The following is a 20525-nucleotide window of genomic DNA, read 5'->3' on the forward strand; positions in this document are numbered from 1 at the left end:
AGTGAACGATGACGTGATTTAAATGAACCGTGAAGCTGCTGGAGGGAAAAGAGAAAGCTGGGGGGGGGGGCTCCTTATGGCTGGCACATTAAAAAAGAAAAGTAAAGTAAAATAAAGATTGTAGGGTAAGGTCAGTGAAGGGCTGCTGAACCTGAGCCTGTCCAGCTGGTGTTGGACTACAGCTCCCATCATTTCCAGCCGCAATGTATTTATTGAGGTTGCGGTGATGATGGGAGTTGTAGTCCAGTAGCCGAAGAGTCTCCGATTGGCCATCCCCTAGGCCAGGGGATGGTAAAAGAGCTCTTGTGTCTTTAAGGCTGCATTCCTATGCGCTGCCCACTTGTTTGAGAAGAAGTTCTTCTGCTGGCTGGCATCAGAGAAACTTCCTTCCGAGTTAACTAACAGACAAAGGACCGGATTGCAGTAATCCGATGCACACTTAATGGCAAGCAGATCGTCCCATTCAGGGCTGTCTCCAGCCTTTATGGAGCCCAGGGCCAGAATAATTTGGGTGGCGGCGGAGTGCGCCAGTGAATTTGGCAACATTTTGCGATCCCACCCCGGCTGCCTTTGCGCCCCCCTCCCCGCCCCCAATAATGAATCAATGTTGATGGGCTCTGCAGCGCAACAAAGGCTCTGGGACCGCCTCTCTTCCTCCCCTCCCCGCTTTAGTCAGCCTTGGCCCCACTGCTGCATCCTCCCGAGAAAACATGCAGAGAATGGGAGATGCTGTCAGGTGTGGCTAATATTACTTTCCCCCCTCTCCGTGCCTATAACAGCTGCCCAAAAGGAGATAAATTAATCAGGTATGCCCTGTTGCATAACTGTGTTGAATAAATGGCATGATTTGATGTATATTTCCATAGTTAGTAAATAGAATTATTTCCTCAACCCCAGGGTGAAAAAATAAATCCAGGCTCTCTCTAGCTTAATTTTCCACACCTGGGAACTGGGATATTTGCAGTGTTCTTTCCAGTCCAGAGGTGGCCAACCTGAGGCTTTCCAGTTGTTAGACTGCAATTCCCACAATCCCGGCTTCAATGAACAAATCTCAGCAGCAGTGATGGGAGATGTAGTCCAACAGCCGTCCCTGGACTATGTAAGTTAAAGGCTGAAGGTATTAATGTCCTTGGTCTAGTATAAGGGATTCATTTAAATTTTAGGAGTTGTATCAAGTTTTGCATCCAAAACTAATATAGAAAAGGCTTTATCATTGCAAAAGGACCTGAAGGGCTCAGAAGCTAATTTGCAGGCCATAAAATAGATGCTCTCCATTCTGTATCTTGACATTTAGAATGCCACAGAGAGCATTGGCAGCATAATTCCTCATTACATTGAAATAAAGTTGTTCAATATACTAATATACTTAAACACATGCTTAATGGTCTTTGCATGTCCATTCTCAGTCCATTTCCCAGAGATGGGCAAAATACTCAGAAAATGTATTTTAGATGCAAAATACAAAATACTTGGTAAACAACCAATAAAAATACAAAAAAGTATTTTAAAATACATCCTATAATATAAAATACAGTATCTGAAAAAAGGAGACAATTTTGAGATATTTGATTCTTATTCAAACTTGTTTCTGTTTCCTTTAAGCAATACAAGTTTTTCAAAGATTAAATCACTCACGTTGTGCCTCCTGGGGCTGTGAATATCCCAGCAAAGAAAAACAATAGTTTTACAAGGCCGCTTAATGTTAAACTAGTATTATATCTTTCAAAAATAGCTGTTGGACAATGGGATACCCATCCAGCATACTAATGTGAATAATCATCTATCTATCTATATATTTCTCCTGGGTGTGCCCAGGAAAAATGCGTCCCGGCAGCCCAGCTGATTGGCTGGGCTGCGGGGGCGCCTGATTGGTCCTGGCGCACCCCGGAGAATTGCCTGGCTGGGCGGCTGCGGAGGCAAGGCGGCGGGCCAGGCAGCGGCACTCTCGGCCCAGCCGGCGGCACTCTCGGCCCGGCCGGCCGGCGGCGGCGGCAGGGCAGCGGCACTCTTGGCCACGCCGGCCGCGGCACTCTCGGCCTGGCCGGCTGCGGCCGCAGCACTCTCGGCCCGGAAGCAGCAGCACTCTTGGCCCGGCCGGCTGGCCGGCCACGGCGGCGGCGGCACTCTCACCCTGCCCACAGCGGCGGCAGCACTCTCAGCCCGCCCGCCCGTGGCGGCACTCTCGGGGTGTGTGGAGCGAGGAGGAGGCGGCGGCATGGTGGGGGGGTGAGGCGGAGGGAGCCGGTGGCGGCACGGCTGGCTCTGTCTCCAGTCCCCGAGACGGCGGGGAACGGCTGTGTCCAGCTAGAGGCGCAGATGCTCTGCGCCCAGGCCCACTAGTATTTTGTTATTACTCTCAACAAATTTCTAACATTCAATCTGATCAATAATTCAAAAACTAGGGGCATAGATTTCTCAATTTCGGGGGGGGGCATGGGGCATATGGGAGGAGAAGTCTTGTGGTAGCAAGCATGAGTTCTCCCTTTTGCTAAGCAGGGCCCACCCTGGTTTGTATTTGAATGGGAGACTGCATGTGTGAGCATTGTAAAATATTCCCAGTAGGGCAGGTCTGCTCAACAGGCCTCCCCCCCAAAAAACCTGTTTTTGGACTGACTGACTGACTGACTGACTGATTGATTAAGTGCCATCAAGTTGGTGGCGACTCTTAGCAACCACATAGATTCTTTCCAGGATGATCTGTCTTCAACTTGGCCTTTAAGGTCTCTCAGTGGTGCATTCATTGCTGTTGTAATCGCCCTCTTCTTGTCTTATTCCTTTGCCAACCTGGAACCAGTCTGTTTCACCATGTTCCATCAGCACTGTGGCTTCCTGTCCTGTATATAGGTTTCTCATGAGAACAATGAAACTTGTTTATGGACTACAACTCCCATAATCCCCAGCCACAGTAGCCAATAGTCAGGGATTATAGGAGTTTTAGGCCAACATCTCCAGGAGGGCCGAAGTTGAGCAGGCCTGCTTTAGGGGATGGGGAAGCTCTGGGAAGAGCACCTGCATGCTTGCATGCAGAAGGTTCCAGGTGCCCTCCCCTCTCTGGCAGCAACAGGCCCATTGCAGATTCCTGACTCTACTTCAGTGCCTGTCATCTTCATGAGATAGTGGGATCCACCCAAATAGGAGGGGGGCCATGAAGAGTGCTTTGCTCTTAGGGCCTCTTGATAGGATGAATTTAGGTCATATATATGATGTTTATATCAAGCAACTCAATGCTTGTGGAAGAGGGTGCTTGCTGACTGTATACATTTTGCCCATTAGATGGCACCATTTTATTAGGCCTATTTACCTAAATTCAAGACTAAATTTCTTCCTAGTTCTTTGAAGTTAAAAAATGTGGGGATGTCTTAAAGTCAAGAGTCCTCTTCCTTTTGCATAAATTCAAGTATAACCTGTATTTTTAAAGGAGGTCATCTTAAATTCAGAATAGACTTCTGTTCCAGTAAATATAGTATGTGTCAAATTGAAATTTGCTTGGTGTTGATTTGGTGGACTTGTACTACCTTTATATTTAGTCCTATAAATATTACAGGTTTTTTTTGTAAGTGGAGGAGCAGCCATTTTTGTTTCTTTGCCACAGCAGCCCTCGGTGATGCAAATTGAAATCTGTCTTGCACCTAGCAGAATCTTATCAAGTTTGCATAAAACCTCTTGTACTCCATTTTAAGACTTGCAAACTGCAGATGTTGGGGGCTTTTCCATCATGCTTCACTTTGTCTGTGCCCTCCCCCACTTTGTTTTGTTTAACGTATAGCTGGAAGAAAAATTCTAGAGAACTTGAACACTTGCTCACTACTTTGTGATATTTTAGTTGGTCCTAATAAAATATTTTCCTGCTTTGACTCTTTAATATCTATCTTCTTGAAGGGAGGAGAAGGGGAAACCCACGTATTACCATGTTAAATTGCACTTCTCTTGAAACAATTATTTGCATGCCAACAAGTCTGGCAGATCAAATGACAAGATAGCACCACTGAGTCTGCAAGAAAATAAATTCTCAAATAGATATATGAATGCTAGCTAGTTATAAGGTAATACGCAGTGTTGTAACTCATCCCATCCTAAGTAGATTAACAGAAGGCGGTGGCAGTATAATTTACTTAGAAAGTTCCACTAATTAATTGAACTTTTTAGGTAAGCATGCTTAGGATTGCAGTCATATAACAAATAATATACCTCTGACAAAACCTTATCAGCTGGAGGAGATACACTTGGATTCAGTGGTTGGGGTCTTGGGAAGCGGATATGGGACAGTTTTCTGGTAGTGAGGTTATATCATTTTGGTGACCTGGAGCCTATTTTGGGGTGTGCAGCACTAAGGCTTTCTCTTCTTTCATGAGACATTACTAGACTTGGGGTCAGTATGTTTGGTAGGGTCATTTGATTGATTGATTAAGTGCCATCAAGTCGGTGTCGACTCTTAGCAACCACATAGATAGATTCAGTCCAGGATGATCTGTCTTCAACTCATCCTTTAAGGTCTCTCAGTGGTGTTGTAATCAAGTCCATCCAGCTTGCTGCTGGCTGTCCTCTTCTTCTCTTTCCTTCCTACCAGTTGTCATTAGTTTAGTCTTCTTTACATTTAGTTGTAGTCTCATTTTTTCACTGTGATCCTTGACTTTCATTACTAGAGCTTGCAGATCTTCCTCAGCTATCAGAGTGGTGTCATCAGCGCAGAGCAGGTTATTGATGTTTCTTCCTCCAACTTTAAAACCACACTCATCTTCTTCCAGTCCAGCTTCTCTCAGTATATGTTCAGCATATAAATTGAATAAAGAAGGAGAAAGTATACAGCCTGGACTTACTCCTTTGCCGATCTGGAACCAGTCTGTTTCACCATGTTCCATCTGGACTGTGGCTTCCTGTCCTGTGTATAGGTTTCTCATGAGAACAATGAGGTGTTCTGGGACGCCAATTTTCCTAAGGATATTCCACAACTTGACATGTTCAACACAATTGAAGGCTTTTCTGTAGTCAATAAAGCACATATTGACTTATTTCTGTTATTCTTTTGCTTTCTCAATTATCCAGCATGCATCAGCAATGATGTCTCTTGTTCCTCAGCCTTTTCTGAAACCAGCTTGAACATCCAATATTGTCCGATGATTTGTGCAATCTGTTAAGTCTCCTTTCTTTAGTATGGGTATTTAGACTGACCTCTTCCAAACTGATGGCCACTGTGTTGTTCTCCAAATTTACTGGCGTAGTTTGGTTAGAGCCTTGACTTATTCTTCTTCTGTTGCTTGCCATATTTCTGTAGCTATGCCACCAATTCCTGTAGCCTTCGGACTTGGTAATGACCGGAGTGTTGATCTAACATCCAATTCCCATACTAGAGGTTCTTGCAAGTAGGGAATATCTTCTAGAGTATCTTGGATGTTGACGTCTCTGCTGTACAGATTTTCAGTATCCTCCTTCCATCTCCGTTTGATCTTCTCTGAATCAGTTACTATCTGTCCTTTGGCATCCCTTAACATACCTATTTGAGGTTGGAACCTCCCTGTGAGTTCAGAGATCTTTTGGAAAACTTGCCTTGTTTTAGAAACAAAACATTTAGAAACAAAACATTGGACTGGACATGATACTATTGCATCTTGTAGAGACATTTCCCTGGTTGTGTTGGTGTATGATGTGGGATGGCCCAAGACTTATTTTGGGCTTTAACCTCCAGTTCTTTATTTACAAGTGTTACCTGGGTGCATCATATGTTAAAGTGTTTTGTGCAAAGAATACACTTTGGGATGCACTGAATGCTTGTGCATCTCAAAAAGGACAGTCTGCCAGTGATGGGGTGTTTGATGTGGGGTAGCCTAAAGCTTCTTTTGGGGATGCAGTGAGATGAAAACTTAGTTCTTTTTCAGGCTGCTCATGCAGCTCTTTCTCTGTGATGAATAAGGAACTGAGAACTGACTTCCGCATGGTGGTCAGGAGACAGGGCATCTAAGGAAGTGTAACAAAGTATACAGTAGACAGAAAAGCAAGAATCTGGGGGAACAACTGGTGACAGAGAAATGAGTTGAAAAATGGTAGAGCTGTGGAGAAAGTAGGGCTGAGCTGAATTAGAAAGTGAAACAAGGGTTGTTTACTTTTGACAAGGGTCAATAAACAAGGTCAGCAAATCATGCTTCACATATTGTTTTGAATTAACCAGGCAGTTCAGTGGCTGAAGACTTCCAGTTAACTGAATGCATGCACATAATTGTTTCAAGAGAAGAACAATTTATCATGGGTAAGGTTTTTCCCCCTCTCCTTTTCCCTTTCTGTTTCTGCCTGACTGCAACATTGCCAGTAAACTATTAGAATTCTTTGCAATATAATTTCCCCCAATAACTTCCTGGATTTTATCTTCTTGAATTTTATGTAATCCTGTGAAATTCTTTCATTTTTGTATTCAGGGAGATTTTTTTAAAAAAACCAAATTAAAAAGCATGATCCAGCCAAAGTTAAGTAGTTTTAAGACTTCAGTGCTATGCATGTGTATTTAGAAGAAAACCCCTTTGAATTCAGTGAGACTTACTTCTAATGAAACATGCATAAGATTGCACTGGAGCCACAGTTTTCTCAGCTACAGGGGGTTTTGTGAGCGCATTCCAGAGAGTAAAATGACCCCATGCATGCTTGCTTTGGAACAAATCCTATCAAACATTGCTTTTCTGGTATTCATAAGAACAGCCGTAAACTGGAACATCTGCCCACTTTACTCTTTGCATTGACATCCTTGAAAATTCCCTGTAATTGTGGAAAAAATGGTGGTTCTGTTATATTAACCATACAGGAAAGGAAGTATTGCTATCTTTCCTGCTATAGACACATCTAAAATACTAGAAGCCAGAACAACCTGAGGAGTCGTAAGACTATGGCTGTACCACAGAAGACTTCAGGTTGGCTGTGGGATCGGATGGGATGGGATGGGATTAGATGAAATGAGATGAGATGAGATGCTTTGTGTTATATTAAGAGTGTGTGTGTGTGTGTGTGTGTGTGTGTGTGAGAGAGAGAGAGAGAGAGAGAGAGAGAGAGGGCAGAGTGGTGGTATGTATAATATGTTATAAGAGAAGCACATAGGCTGACATTCTGGCCACATTTTCTAGAGCACGTTCTATGGAATTTAGTAGTCCTTTAGAGTATCTCCTGAGTAGTACTTTTGAGTAATTTAGTCTGGACATCAGACACTTGCTTTCTGAATAGAGTTTCCAGGTGCTAACTCGGGAACGTTGTCTATCACTTAAAAACCTCTGAGGCAATAGAGAAGAGAAGGATGTGTGAAGGGATATGTCCTATTCCGGGCTCTTAAATAACAGACAACATGCCATAGCTATGACTATGAAGGAGGGACAAGTCCCTAGGCCCCTGTGGGATGTGGGGGGGGGGCATTGACTGGGTGACAGCTTGCTTGACACTTTCCTCTTCCCACTTAGAACATAAGAACAGCTGTGCTGGATCAGGCCCAAGAAGGCCCATCAAGTCCAGCATCCTGTTTCACACAGTGGCCCACCAGATGCCTCTGGGGAGACCACAGGCAGGAGTTGAGGGCTTCTTCTGACACACTGGCACACTGTCAGCTTCTGATCAGACAACTCATCTTGGCATCAAAAAAGACAAGTCCTCTCCAGGAGATATAAATATAAGTATATATGAATTATTTATTTATTTTTTAAATTCAGAGTCAGGGAATGTACACGTGCAAGTGTGTGTGTAAAAGTGTTTGCATGCATGGGGATGTGTGGTACAGTTTGCACAAGAGTGGGAGAATAGGCTTGCTGAGAATGCTTTTCACCATGTTTTTAAGTGACTTCTGCAGGAAAGACTTGTGGGCCATTGTAGGAAGGATGACAGCAGCCCCAGGACAGGATGTGAGCGTGGGCACTGTGCCCTTCATACTGCCAGGTGCATGCCACTGCTGGGTGCATTGCCCCCATGTGACCACACCCTTCTACCTGTGTCTGCACACCGATAGCTGGTGTCCGGTGTGTCTTGCTGGCACCAGACACAGACTTGTAGGCAGCCTGTTCCACTAGAGAGCATGCACTTCACTGGCTTGTCTGGGTGCTTCTTTCCTCTCCCTTGCTCGCCAACTGGCTGGCCTGCATATTTGTGCCTGGTGCCAGCAATGCCCACTACGTCAGCATGCTGACGCAGGCAGAAGGAGCATGGTCGGTGTAGGATAGTGCACCAAACAGCAGCATGTGGCAGCGGCCACAGTGGCAGGGAGTGTACTGTGGGGGAAGGGATACCCTGGTGTCCCCTGGATACCTGTGGCCTAGGGACATTCCTGCCCCCATGACCAATGGTGGCTACACAACTGCCTGGAGGAGTTGCGGGGGGCGGGGGGTCCATCTTCACTCCAGCCTTACTACACCTGACAAGCAGTCTTTCTGCACCTGGGTCAAAATGAATAACCCACAGAATCTTGCTTAATGTACCTCATTCTGTCTTACTCCATTCATGTTTATACTCTACCTCCAAAAGGCGGGAGGGGGAGTGCACTGCTGTGCTATTCAGATCAAGGGAAGAGGACTAGCCCAGCTGTGTTAATGACTGCTGTCGCCCCAGTGCCTGGGCCAGGGTTGAGCCTATGCATGCTGCACAGGGATACGCACTGAGATGTGTAGGACTGAACCACATATGGCATAATATTAGGAAACTATTAAAGGCCTCTAAGGCCGTGTGAATTTCCTCAGCCTTTGCAATAGAGTACAGTCCCCATGTAGGTAAGGGAACTGTATGTGCTGGTTGTGCTAAACCCTTTCTGAGTCAGCCAAAGTCACTACACAGCTTTCCTATTGTAAGCAGTTTCATTATTTACATGTGGGAATGGCTTTGTTTCCACTCTACCTAATGAAGAGTTCTTGTTTTTTGAACACTTGCCTATTAGGGAACAATGAACTGTTCACATGGTTTGTGAAGAGCTGTTGTGTCAACTGGGAAGTGCCTTCTTGTCCCCAAAGTCCTTGGACTTCCTTCTTGAGGCAAGCCCTGAATATGCCACAATCTGCTCCAAAGCATGTTACTTAATCTGGAACTGAGGGGAACGGAAGTGCTCTCCGCTCTCATCATAAATCCTTTGGCTTTGGCTACCAGTGCATTCTGAGCAGGACAGAAAAGGTGGCTTGCAACTCTTCCAGAGGCCTGATCTGCTGCTGAATTCTGGTGTAGCTGCTCTTTGGGGCGCCTTGTCAGGTAAGACAAGTGAAACCTCCTTCAGCCTTCCTTTTCTGGAGAAGAGGAACTTGAAGATAAGCCGTAACCACAAAATAGCTTACTGGTGATTATTAAGTATTAGTCAGCAGTAACAGAGTTTTAAAGTATTGTGCAGTTTTTGCCTTTAATTGACATGGGTATTTAGGACTCCAGTTCTCAACCTGGGAGTAAGTTCTGCTGAGCACATTGGGACTTGCTTGAACTTCTGAGTTAGCATGCACAAAATTGAGCTCCATGCCTTACAGACACCTCTACTTTTCCACACAGAAATATTGAAGTATGTATATAGGAACATATATGACAACTCACAACTGTCTCACTTCCATACTGCAGGAAAACCTAAGAGGGCATCACCAATTTGTAAAGGTTTCCAAGGCACAACATTTAAATCTGAATATTTTTTCAAAAGAAATGAGTCTTCAGATATTAATATTAAGGCTTTTTTTAAAAAATGCAGATTTGAATTATTCTAGTCTATTTTAACTGAGCATACTTCTAGCTGCACTCTGATCCTATGCGCACCTCTTGGAAATAACTTCCATGTACATCAATGGGACTTGCTTCCAGGTAAATGTGCTTTAATGCATCTATTTACATTTATTAATGTATGATTAATAATTAGCAACATATCATTCTCTACTTTGCAATATATATGTATGCTGTTACTCACTCCCAGCTTCTCCAGCTGCTAAGAAATTGCAAGGGCAGCGCTACAGAATTTAGTTTGTTTGGATATGAGAATACTGGAGACTTATGGCATCTTTGTAATATTGTTAATAATATTTTATACTATTAATCTATATATTTAATTCTCTTATCCGGCATGCGTGCCCAGGATTTGGCAGCGGAACTCTCGTGACACACTGCGAGAGTTTTGGCATGAATAATGGAGGCAGCCCGGCAGAGTGAGGAGGGAGGAGGAGAGGGGGAAGAAAGCAGCCGGTGGGCGGATGGGCAGAAAAAAGTGGCAGCAACGGCGGCAGGCAGGTGGGCAGAAAAAAGTGGCGGTGGCCAGCAGCCGGGCAGCAGAAAAAAGCCATGGTGGCAGGCGGGTGGGCGGGCAGCGGTGGGCAGATGGGGGGAGAAAAAAGCGGTGGCAGGTGGGTGGACAGGAGGGAGGAAAAAGCCATGGCGGGGGGCGGGGAGGGAGAAAGCAGTGGCTGGCGGGGGAGGGGGGAGAAAGAGGCGGGGGGAGAGGGGGAAGAAAGCAGCAGCGGAAGGGGCGGGCAGGAGAAAGCAGTGGCTGGCGGGGGAGGAGGGGGAAGAAAGCAGCAGCCGGCAGGCGGGAGAAAGCGGTGATTGGCGGATGGGCTTGGGGGTGGGGAGAAAGCCGTGGGGGACTAGAGGCGCAGATGGTCTGTGCCTGGTTAAGCTAGTTTTTAATTACTATTTCTAATCATAAACTTGTTTTATTTGCAATTATACAAACAAAGCACAGTGGCAGCAAATGGATTCCTTCTGTAGACATCACAGTTGTTAATCCTGCATCAGGTCCCCTCCCCAAAGGAAGGAAGGAAGGAACTGCACCCCAAAGTTGCTTCAGTTATAGCCAATACACAGCTCTTTTTCTCTCTGTCTCATTCTCCTTAAAATTCAAACAGCAAAACTATCCCTTCTCCTTAGCTGCAAGATGTCCCTTTTCCCAAGCCCTGATGGTATCACATTCCAAGAGTTGGAGAGAGATTCCCAACTATCAGGAGAGCAGATCCTGCCTATTTATTTTATTTCTACACATTTATTTTCTGCCTTTCTGTTAACACAAAAAGACCCCCAAGGCAGCTGTCAATTAGTTCCAAACTGATCAACCACCAATCATCCTAGCCATCAGCCTAAGCAAGCCATCACCCTAAGAAAAGATGAGGGCTGTTCAAATGATCGTTGTGAGGTGAGTAGCAGCTTGGCTGAAATGTTACCTGGTATGCAGCATGAGATCAACATCTCTGATGGGCTCTGCCAACCCTGCCTGACACAATCATGCCTGTGCCAGTTCTGTAACTAAAATTGGCAGCTGCAAGCCCCACCCCTCCATGGAAGGTCCTCAAAGGGCCAGGAGGCATTCCTTGCATCCTGCCAGCAGTTGGGAAAAGCTGCCCTCTCATTGGCCATGAAGGAGTAGGAGGTGGTCATAGCCCTTTCAAATGGATTTGGATGCTTCCATCATGGCTCACAAGCTCCAACCCCACGTCCTGGCCACCTGACGACTTGAACTCAAAGAGATGGCCCTTTCCTGACACTCCATGACACTTCATGCGGTTCCAAAGTTGCGAACTCTGCACTGATGTCTGAGCCAACCCTGAATGCAGGGTGGGGACAGCAGGAAAGGAGAATGACCCCAGCACTGCACAAGCCGTTCAACAGTCCAATCGCATACCATGTGCAGACAAGTCCCAGGGGGGAATAGGCAAACTGAACTCACACAGTGTACTGTGGTTGGCACCTGCACACCTTCATTCTGGGAAGCAGAAACACTGTCAGGCAGAAGGGTGGGCACAGGACCCATCCCACAGGGCACCCAGCTGCAACACACCCTCCTCGCACCAGCTACCAGGGCAAGTAAAGACCCCCAGAGGAAATGAGGGGAGTACAATGGCAGCCCTACTGCTCTGCAGCTGGACTGGCATGGATGTGGGTGCCTGCCCAATCACCTTGGGCAGTCACATCACTGTCCAACTCAATGAACTGAGCGACTGTGCTTGTTGTCCTCCTTTTCCAAGCATACCTCATCCTAACCGTTGCTTTGTGAATCACATTTTTTGAACCACCAGAACCACTACTGTGGTTCAAAAGTAGAACTTGCACACAACTCAGGAGCAATCAGGGTCTGCTCCCCCACCCCATCCCTCTGTGCACCCTGCCACCACACATGCCCCCGCACCCTCCACTGGGTGATGAGTGCCCACCCCAGCCTCGTCAGCCCTTTCCCAGTCCAATGGCAACATATTTTCCCCTCACATCCTGATGTGTGTCCCACACTGGTGCAGTGAGCCCAGGGTTTCTGCTGAGGCAGCCACTGCTGCGCAGGTGACATTGTGACCATGCCACCCATGGGGACTGATAAGGATGAGAGTGGGTACCTGTCCTGAAGGTGCTCATCTATTCACACTACCCACAAGGGTGACAGCTGTGGGACCTCAAGAAGGGATGCTGTGAGGGGGTCACAGGGACACAGGGGCTCTCCTGTGTCTGACCCCTTTTGACCTGCTCCAGGGGTGTGCTTGCAGCTTTCAGGAGCATGGTTGGTGAAGGTGACATGGTGTGTTACCATCAGCTTTCTGCCAAAGGTGTCAGTGGTGCTTGGGGAGCATGGAGTGTGCTTTGGAGGCTAGCACATCTTATGCAGATGGCCGCTCTGGGCCCAGGTGTCTATGGTTGCTCTGTAGGTGTGAGTATAGCAAGTGCTGGAAGCCCAGGTAGGAGTGGTGCTCTGGTTCACATGACCAACTGATCTGGGTAGGAGGGCTCTGCTCTCCTTCACCCTTGGTAAAAAAAGCTGGGTACAGAAGCTGGGTAGCCCTACTGCGAGCAATCTGGGCTGGAGGGAAATATGTGAGTGCTCACGATCATGCAAATCTGTGTAGGCCACTTTGTACCCCCATTTTACAGACATGTGGACCTGCCAATGGTTTCCTAGCATCAGTATTCATAAATGTTTGTCTGTCTGTCCATCCACCCAGACACTAGTTAGCAGCTGGCATGTGCTGTATGGAGTCAGTCCTGTGCTGAGCTAAGGCAGTCCGGTAGACAGCACATTGATCCTGGAGGTAGATTTAAATTCCAGTTCAGTCATGAATGCAGTATCTTTGAACAAATCACTTTTTCTTAGCCTCAATTTCGCATCCATAAAATGGAAATAATTGTAATTTAATTCACAGAGCAGATGTGAAGATGGATATTGTTATTCATATTGGCACAGAGTTGCAGTTGCAGGGGAGCAACAGCAGGAGAGAGGGCATGCCATCCCTCTTGCCTGTAGGCTTCCAAGAAGCATCTGGTGGGCCACTGTGTGAAACAGGATGCTGGACTACGTAGGCCTTGGGCCTGATCCAGCGGGCAATTTGATGTGCAATTAAGGATGTGCAATTTGATTTGGGTGTGAATTGACTTGCGCTGAATCGGGAGTGATTTGCAGATTCGACTGCGAATCGAATCACCCCTTAAATAAAGGGGTGATTTGAGGTAGAATTGAATAGATTTGAGGTCGATTCGGCGTGAATTTATCTGTGCTATTCGAGTGGCCATTTTGGCAGGCATTTCTCCCTTGCTGACTGGTTCTCTGGCACTGGCTTCTCTGGCACTGACTACAGTTCCCATCATCCCCAGACAAAGTGGCCAATAGTCAGGGATGATGGGAATTGTAGTCCAACAACAGTTGGCGGGCTGAAGTTGTGCAGCCCTGTTCTAAATAAATACAGAAGGGTTTTGCTGGAAATGCCAAAAGAAAACCTTCCTTTGTTAAGCACTGATTTGTACAAATGTAGATACATTTCTGCAGATATTATCATTGTAGTTTAGGCCACTTTGAGCCTAGAATGAATTGCATTTATATTCATTCATTCATTCATTTTTTATACCGCCCTTCCAAAATGGGTGGTTTACAATTAAAACAAAACCATTACAATCAGTTAACAATTAAAACAAAAATTATAAAACAGTGTAAAACAATTAACAATTAAAACATCATAAAACAGTAATTAAACAATCACAACAATTAAAAAACCCTGAAAAACAGGTTACAACATTAAAACCAATTACAACTATTTTAAAAACCCTGGAAGGCCAGGCCAAACAGATAGGTTTTAAGGGCTCTCCTGAAGGCCAGTAAAGAATTCAGATTGCGGATTTCTGCCGGGAGGGCATTCCATAGCCCAGGAGCAGCTACAGAGAAGGCCTGCCTCTGAGTCGCCACCAGACGAACCGGTGGTAACTGGAGACGGACCGCCTCAGATGACCTTAATATGCGGTGGGGATCATGTAGAAGGCGGCGCTCTCTAAGATAACTCGGATCTAAGCCGTTCAGAGCTTTAAAGGTAATGACCAGCACTTTGTATTTTGCCCAGATAATAGCAATATTATCAATAAATAAAATTTTCCATACACATGGAATTTCTTGTTTGCTAGTGTTTATGGCAGCAAGCCCAGGTTGCCACCAAGTGCACATAGAAGAGGAAGATGCTGTCAGTCCTAGTCCTTTGTAGGAGAGATACATTTGTGAACCTGTATGTTGCATTAATCCTTTACATTTTTAGGTATGCTTTTAAAACAAATTTAGGGATACATCTTTTTAAAAAGTATGTGAGAAGTAGTCCCTACTTTTCGTATTGTTATGACTATTGTATCAGTCATAACAATATATTAAAATATATTTATTTTATCACATTTTTGTTATAGAGGAGTTAGTTGCTAGAATATAAACCTTAAAATTACCTAGAAACTGAATGTGAAATGCATGCTTTTAATTAATTTGTAGAATCTATAATTGTTTTAAAGTTTTAACTTTGTTTTTAATCTGCTTTATTGTAAACTGCCCAGAGACATGAGTTTTAGGCGGTATACAAGTATGCCAAATAAATAATAAAATAAAATAAAAGCTACTCTAGATCTGATGGATGCATAAATGGGACCTTGTATTTATTGCACAGGGAGGGAACAAATGTTAACTGATAGTGGTGCAGTTCAGTGGATGACATATTTTCTGATGGATTATCATATTTTGCTGGAAGTTCTAGTCCTGCTTTCCCAGTATTCTTACAGCCACAACACATTGTCAGCAATCTTTACTGTCATCCCTGCTTATTTTGCCACGATGTATTAGGGTTGTGTGTTTTTTTTTCTTCCTGTTTTGTTTTTGGCCCAAATCCGAAACACCTAAGATGGCAAGCAGAAGGGAATGAAGAGGGAACATGTACTGAAACAGAAGGGTTTTATTCTGTGGATGTTCAGTTCTGCGTTGAAAAGTTAGATGAGAGTTTTCCAGCCTTGGGTCCCCTGATGTTGCTTGACTACAGCGCCCATCATCCCCAGACACTTGGAGGAAGAGCAGGATATAAAATGTAAATAAATAAATAAATGTAAAAATATTATTCATTCACTTTTCATTTGGCATCTGGGAAAGCATATGATCCTGACTACATTTACACTGACACACCCTGTTATGACATGTCCTTGCTGACCCACAAGAGACACATGTGGGGACTTTTCAGATGTTGCTTATAAATAATCAAACGTACATTTTATGTAGGGAATAAATACAGAAGTGGTGTCAAGCAGGGGAATAGCAGAAAACAATAAGAAACTAACCAAAATTGCAATGAAAACAAAAAGCCGAGAGGCATTTTATCAGTAAAATGACAGATCTTTAGATCAGGATTCCTAGAGTGGCTAAAGCATGTTTGGGGCACACCAGAAGGCTAAATACTATGGAGTGCTGGAGAGATGGAATTAATACAGAAGCAGATAACTGGCTAGCATTTTTGAAGGGGAGGGGTATCTGGAGTACGGATGTGCATGAAAAGGATTTCAGTCAGTTAGTCTTTATTATGGTCTTTGACCAACTTCAGAACACCTAAAACAAATGCAAAATTTAAACATAGCCATATTAATAACATCTGTATACTGGATCTAACCATTAGCGAGCAGAGAACTTGTACTGCAGAAGAGAATTTCGCAACTCTGTGTGTGATAGAAGGATTCACATCTGTCAACAAATATTTGACTTAGAATTCGTTGATTGTCCTGGGAGGTTATGTAAAACAGGGTCAATTAACCTTCACCTAAGACCTATATAAAAGACACACCACAGGAACACATGTGTAACTTACTTGATCTCCTCAGAGTTACAGGGCGCAGAGTGACATTTACATACGGGCCCTCGAGAAGGCCCATCTATGTTTAGGAAAGGTGAAGAGAAATTAATAATCTGCTGGGTGAGTTCTCATCCCACCACTGAGCAGGTAGAATGACTTAGATGTCCTCAACAGGTCATTCTGAAACTCAATATCCCAGATCCTTCGTTTAATAAGTTATTTCACCCTGACTAATCCCGCAGAGAGGATTGCCTCAGGCAAAAGACTGTAGGTACAGAGTTTTCTAACACAGTTCTCCTACCAGCTCAAGCAGTACTTATCCAATAACAACAAGGGAAGGAGATCAGAGGGAATTAAGTTGATTCCTGTCCAGTTTATTAGTATTAGATAACAAGCTTTGGCCTCTATTAAGATAACACCAGCTTCCACTCGCAGAATGGCATTAGAAATACAGGGGTTAGAAATAATGCTCTTAAGAACCTGTCTTGGACTGAATCCAGGAGGAATAGTTAGCATAGGGTCTCAGCTGTGTTCCATATAACATTTGAGCCATTGACTTCACCTTGAATTAGTTGATGGCAGCTGGAATGAACATCTCTCCTTGCCACCTGTGGAAGTTGACAGTTGCTGACGCATGTGTCTGTGCCTGAGCAGCAGCATATCTAATTTGGGCAGTCTTCCTCCCAGAATCCTGAAATATAACCCTCAAATACTTAAAACATTTAACTGGATTAAAGAGTTAACATAGATATTGAACAATGAGGGCAGAATGCACCCTTGTTTGACCCCGCTAGATGTCCTAATAGGCCAAGATAACTGGCCTGCCAGTTGCATCTCACTCTAAGACTTATGTTGTCATACAGTTTGATTATCAGCAGAAAGATCCTCTTATTAACTGAGGTGCTGTGGAACCTGGACCATGTGCGTACTCTAGATATTAAATCGAACACAGCTTTAAAGTCTATGAATGCAGGAAATAAGGTAGATTTGGAGGATCTTGTGTATTTCTCAACTAAATGTTGTGCGATTGTGTGGTCAACAATGGTCAACAAAAAGCAAGTGGTCAGAATGTTTCATTGAGACAGCGGTCAACGTGGTTCTTTCAATGGAACAAACCTCAAAATGTTTGAAGCCATAGCAAACAATGGAGAAATTCAAAACACCCCATTGTTCCCCATGGGTAGCTCCTAGGGACACCAAAGTGAGTTGGGTGGTAGGACATGATGGGTGCTACCTACCACCCAATCCACAAAATAAATGAACCAGGTGATTTAAAATAAATTTTTAACCTTTCCCCCAAACCCTGTGGGAGTGATGAATCCTATGGATCACAAGCCAGTGCCAGAAAACCAATCAGCAATGGAAGAACAGGCCTCCACAATGGTGCTCAAAACATCTAAATGTTTCAAATCAAAATGGATTTGTTTTGTTCTGAGCTCAGAACAAGCCCTTTGTTAGGAGCCTGTCTGTCCGGCGTCAGAGTCTCAGTCTCTGTCAAGGTCACTGGAAGGTCCTCTTTGTTCTGCAAGAAAAACACACACAAAAAAACCAGTTTACTACAGTTCCAAGTTCAGGCAGCCTCCCCTGCAAACTCAGTCTGTTCACCAGATTGCACGGTTCCAGAGCAAAAGGAGTGCAAGGCGTTCCTAGGGGAGACTTAGCAGCGATGTACAGTTGTCAGGGCTTGGTCAGGTAGCCGAGTTAAAGCAGGAAAAGCCTGGGTTTCTAGAGACCAACACAAAGCTGGGGTTCCTCTGAGGCTCAGCTGAAGCAGGCTCCAGGAGACACACTGCTTCCAACGTTTGGCTGCAGCCTTCAGACTTAATTTATAGCCTGGCTTAATTTTTCTCCACCTTCGGCCAGCTGGCACAGATTCAGGGTTTATTTGGCCTGTTGAGCAGCCATTTACTTCTCTTGAGCACTTCCACCTGTTGTCAGCATTTCATCAATCTTTTCTTGTGAGGAGGCAGAGGTGGTTTGCCATTTCCCTCAGTGTTCTGTTCTCCACTCCCTGTCTCTGCTGCCTCTGATGGCCCTGCTTGTCCTGAAGCTTCGACCGGACCTGCCTCAGCTATCTCCTGTGGGCTGACAGCCGGACTCTGCCCTTCAGGTACTCCTGTAGCTGCTGGAGGACTGCCAGCTTCCCCTTCTTCTTTGCTATCTGAGGACAGGGGCATGACACCCTTCATTTAAAGGGCATTTTGTTTTGAGCTCAAAACACTCGGAAAAGCCTGTTTCAAGTTGAAACGTTTCAACACTGAAACGTTTTGCACATCCCTAATCTGGAAAGAGATTGCCACATAGGCACCAAGCAGAAACAAAGATTTTTTACAGATGGCTCAGCTGCTGCATAGTAGAGTGCAGAAAGAGAGAGATGTGGTGATAGAGCCAGGCAAATGATCTGTCCTGAGGCAGGCTGGGGGAAAGCATTGACCAGGGGATGACATTACCTCTCTTAGATCTACTGATTGCTGGATAGAATGTTCAGCCAAGCAGGATGGTAGGGTCAGAAGATAGTGTGGCTTATGGAATTCCTGGCATCCCAATTCCTCTATGTCTCACCTGGCTCAAAGGTCCTCCAGTTATCCCTGATTTGGCCTTTGCTTCCCAGTGGAATTAAAGTATTGAAAAGGGCCACTGAGGTGGGTGCTCTTCATGGGTTTTTTGACTGGGCTTAAACAAATGACTTCCTACCTGTCAATGGTTGGGTACAGCTTGGCCACTTTAGCGGCTTGCCCTTTTCAACAGGGGACACATGTTGGCTTGATTGAGTATTGGGTAATATTGATCAGAGCCTTCTAGGATTTTGTCATTTTAGTTTTAAAATCCAACTATAGCAACTTACCACTTAGATCAGACTTCTTATTTTAATCAAACATCCCTAGCAGGAGCATAGCTACAACTGAGCAAGCGGGGGACAAAAGTCCCTGGGAGAGAGCTCCCCTGTTGACTGGAAGACATCTTGCTTTTAGTCCTTCCCTCACACTTCTCTGAAGAAGGCAGGGGGTAGGGATTTGTATGAATCATTTTGAGCACCTCAAAGGGGTGGGGGCAGTGGCGGAGAGTGCTAGCTTTAAGCATGAGGCACGCAGGCCCTTACCTGCTCCTCCGCTGCCCCACTGCTGTTCCGTTCGCAGCACTGACCTTCCCCAAAGGCAGAGCACAGCTGTGTCGTGGTGGTGGCACGCACATGGCCAGGTGCTTGCCACTGCCATGACACAGCCATGTGTGGCCTTTTGGGAAGGACAGCACCACAACTGGAACAGCAGTGGGGCAGTGGAGGAGCAGGTAAGAACCTGTGTGCCGCATTCTTAAAGCTACCACTTGCCCCCTGCCGAAACGCTTTGGATGTAGCTGCCCAAATCATTTCAGCACCTTACTAACGAGGTGGCAAAACAATTCGGGCACATTCCAGGCAGGCAGGCAGGCAGGCAGGGGCCCACTGGGCCCATCTTCACTTTTATTCCAGGGCCCACTCCAACCTTGCTATGCCCCTGATCCCTGGATGCTTGGAGTGGTGTCAGAGGCTATACCATCATCCTTGAGACTTATCAGGAAGCCTTCTAAGAGGAAATCCCTGGAATTTCACTCCCTGTGAGGTCTGGGGCTGGGGAAACTGCTGAGCTAGGCTCATGCGTCACGTTGTATTCGTCCCTCTGTGAGCAGAAATATTTGCAATCAAGAGGGCCTTTTCTGTCTCTGGCTGCTTCTAGGATTCCAGGTTGTCAACTTTGTATCTGTGTGGGAATGCTGGACCGATCATGGATATAGAGGTGGGGGCCTATCCCTACAACACCCTGGTGTAGTGGCAGCCATCTTGGTTGGGCCATAGGATCAGCCTGCCCATTTTGCTTGAGAGTGCATATTTGCAGTCTTTAACAGTTGTCACTGCCTTGATTTTTATTTAATTCATTTCAGCTATGGCCTGAGTGCAGAAAATCAACTTGGGATGGGAAAGGTAGCCACATTTCTGTTTTCTTTACACCAAATATAGAGATTTTCTAGATTATATAAGCAACATTATAAACAGAGCTTTTGAATAAAAATAAGCTAGGAGCTTATAGTGAATCCAGACCCTCCCTTAGATTGTCACTAATCTAATGGTGAGATCACATGGGATTTGATGGTGAACTCACATGGGAAGAAGGCTCCTCGTGCAATTTGCACTGTTCTCGCTGCTGGCCAGCTCTTGATTTTCTTGATTAATTCAATTTGCCAGAAAGGACCCTTGGAAATTTTGCTGTGCCCCTGCTGGCCAGTTCTTGCCTTTTGCGATGAAAAGCATGAACTGGCCAGCAGTAGGTGCAGTGAAAATTGCATCAGGAGCCTTCTTCCCATGTGATCTCCTGTCAGTTCCTGGAAGGAAAGGCAAAAACCATCGGCAGATGGGACTGAATTCTCTGTAAACATTTGGCTTATATTTATTCACAAGCTCTGTTTATGTTACCTTTTCTTGCCATCTAGAAAACCTCATAATTTAACCATTAGTAGTTCTAGACAGTTCCAAAC

The 20525-nt window shown here is 45.2% G+C and overlaps 1 protein-coding gene across 7 annotated transcripts in view; it reads left to right on the top strand.

The window, feature by feature from the left end:
• The first annotated feature begins 19 nt into the window (after window positions 1-19).
• Window positions 20-20525, top strand: part of CD274 (CD274 molecule) — a 41520-nt gene continuing 21014 nt past the window's right edge. Inside the window, exons 1-3 of one of the 7 annotated variants that reach the window (XM_053302882.1) lie at window positions 5708-6241; window positions 6820-6893; window positions 7431-9192. Coding sequence is in view for 1 of the 7 variants with exons in the window: in XM_053302878.1 (XP_053158853.1) it covers window positions 1064-1099 (36 nt within the window). In the remaining 6 variants the exon portion in view is untranslated. Of the gene's footprint in view, window positions 1100-5707; window positions 9193-11909; window positions 14241-14986; window positions 15264-20525 lie in introns of those variants that run through there. The other 6 variants (XM_053302881.1, XM_053302880.1, XM_053302878.1 and 3 more) reach the window with 6 other exon arrangements.

This window comes from Hemicordylus capensis, chromosome 2 (genome assembly GCF_027244095.1).
Source record: "Hemicordylus capensis ecotype Gifberg chromosome 2, rHemCap1.1.pri, whole genome shotgun sequence".
Classification (NCBI taxonomy): Eukaryota; Metazoa; Chordata; class Lepidosauria; order Squamata; family Cordylidae; genus Hemicordylus; species Hemicordylus capensis.